Source organism: Papaver somniferum, chromosome 3, assembly GCF_003573695.1.
Source record: "Papaver somniferum cultivar HN1 chromosome 3, ASM357369v1, whole genome shotgun sequence".
NCBI classification, from domain to species: Eukaryota; Viridiplantae; Streptophyta; class Magnoliopsida; order Ranunculales; family Papaveraceae; genus Papaver; species Papaver somniferum.
This window is the reverse complement of record NC_039360.1, coordinates 30,654,226-30,656,233: the sequence shown is the minus strand read 5'-3', so window position 1 is coordinate 30,656,233 and position 2,008 is coordinate 30,654,226. Positions and strand designations below refer to the sequence as shown.

Below are 2,008 nucleotides of genomic sequence, written 5' to 3'. Positions count from 1 at the left end.
GATTAAATCACATGCGTGGAGGATTTGTTCAATTCATCGCCTCTTTGGTTCAGGTGAATGTAAAACACTATTAGGAATTTCAGCATCTTCAGCTTCATAAAAACTAGTTGGGATGGGAGAGAAGCTTGTGATGAGAGCTGAAAGGTAGAGTGGGCAATCAAGTAAACGGTATGGTAGTTGCGATAGGGTATGTCTCGTTTACTGGATTTCTGAGGGGTAGGCCAGTTACGTTGAACCTCGTCTATAGCTATAAGGACCTCCATTGATATAGAAATACTTCCCACTCAAACATGAAAGATTGACGTGACCCTAGTGAGTTCGGATCTTCAATTTTCAACGAGCTACATGCATTTACTGTTAATTCTGTAGATCTAACCTATAGATGCCATCAGGAGATGAACTCCTCATTCTGTCAAAGACACTATCTAAAAGAAAATGAAAAATGGCATTGAGTGAACGATCATATTTCATTAGAAGTCTAACAAAAATTCATAAGTAAAAGTCGTAGTCTAGATATGAAATACACCTTCCGAATGCAAGAGTTATTACATGCACCACAAAATTGAGATTCTATAAGAGCAGAAAAAGAGAGTTGGTAACATAAAAAAACCCAAACTGAAAATAAGCCCTTGACTGATTCACCCCAACAATTCTAGAACTTATTTAGTAAAACACGCTTAAACCTCCAGAACCTGTGGAACTGCCTAATCCACTTTGGTAACAAGACATGGGTACCTACATTGATCATACATTAATTGATACACGACAGCACATTCATAATTAAGACGTACTCGAATACACACCATAAAAAACAGAACATGCTTCTTTAACAGCAGTTAATTAGTAATTGTAGAGGAAAAAAACTTACCTATAACAAATCGGGTGCCGGTATAATGAACTAATTGAGCTTTAGAAAATCCCCGTTTTGCAAGTGCAAATGCCTTTTTGATTGTCATATTCTTATTAAACACTCTTTGATCCTTGACGACTAAATCTGCATATACAGCTCCATTCCCGATACTCTTTGCAACTACACCAGTGATTCCACCCTTATTAACATAGAATAGCTTAGGCACAAAGGGGTTCTTCCTGTCATAACCACCCACAAGAACGTGTAAATGAGTATTTCTCCTTATCTTTAAAGCCCTGATATGGGATAACACCACTCCGGCATATTCCTCCACATTATCGATCCTAATCGTGTAGGACCTAATACCAAAAATATCCCTCCGTAACATCTTCAACAACTTATTCACGAGTCGAAAATTCCCCGTCACTCCTACAACGATATTCCTGTCTGTATTGCAGTATTAGTATATAAACATTACTTATTTACAAAAGATAACAGCAGAAAAAATCAAATAACCTAGCTACCTTTTATTACACGTTTAGGATCTCCAACCATGACAGTAGCATCGTTCACTACTAGCCCTATAACCATGCCAAATATTGGAGTTTTTTCCCTTTTCAACAATAATCAACAGTTTGATTTGTTAGACATTTAGATGTAGAGATACATAAGAAGAAGGTAAAAAGCCCTAAATTTATTTGTTGCAATAAACATCAAAAACTTACTGTAAAAGACCCTTATGAGTTGGTAAAAGCTTCATCTCCGCCATGATATCCTGAACCTAACCAAGATGATGAAAATCTTTGCTCTTCAAGAGGATAGCATAGCACAGAGGTGAAATGAGTTATCCTAATTCCTAAATGAGTATGAAAAAGCAATCAGTTTACTTATTTTAATTTAAAAAATTGATTCCGTACGTAAGTAGAGGAGGATGCAGAAGCATATATCACAGCCGTTGATGTAAACCATCCTAGCCGTAGGACTTCATCTTAGAGAGTCAGGCGAAGAGTTTTCGGGAACAACGCACGAGTAAGAGGGCAACAAATTGCACTGCTGGTCCCTTTCCTCAATGATGTTTCCATGGTCGAGCCTTTGAATTTTTTTTTTGACCAAACCCATATTTGGATAAACGACCAAAGTTTTAAATTCACTGGGACA

The 2,008-nt window shown here is 37.2% G+C and overlaps 1 protein-coding gene across 1 annotated transcript; it reads right to left on the bottom strand.

The window, feature by feature from the left end:
* Positions 1–507: 507 nt before the first annotated feature.
* LOC113361087 lies at positions 508–1,696 on the bottom strand. Its single transcript, XM_026604455.1, has 4 exons — positions 1,576–1,696; positions 1,375–1,463; positions 869–1,297; positions 508–735 (listed from the first exon to the last, which is right to left on the bottom strand). Exons 1-4 carry the CDS (start codon positions 1,617–1,619, stop codon positions 653–655), a joined length of 645 nt encoding a protein of 214 aa, XP_026460240.1. The 5' UTR covers positions 1,620–1,696; the 3' UTR covers positions 508–652.
* Between the last annotated feature and the right edge of the window lie 312 nt (positions 1,697–2,008).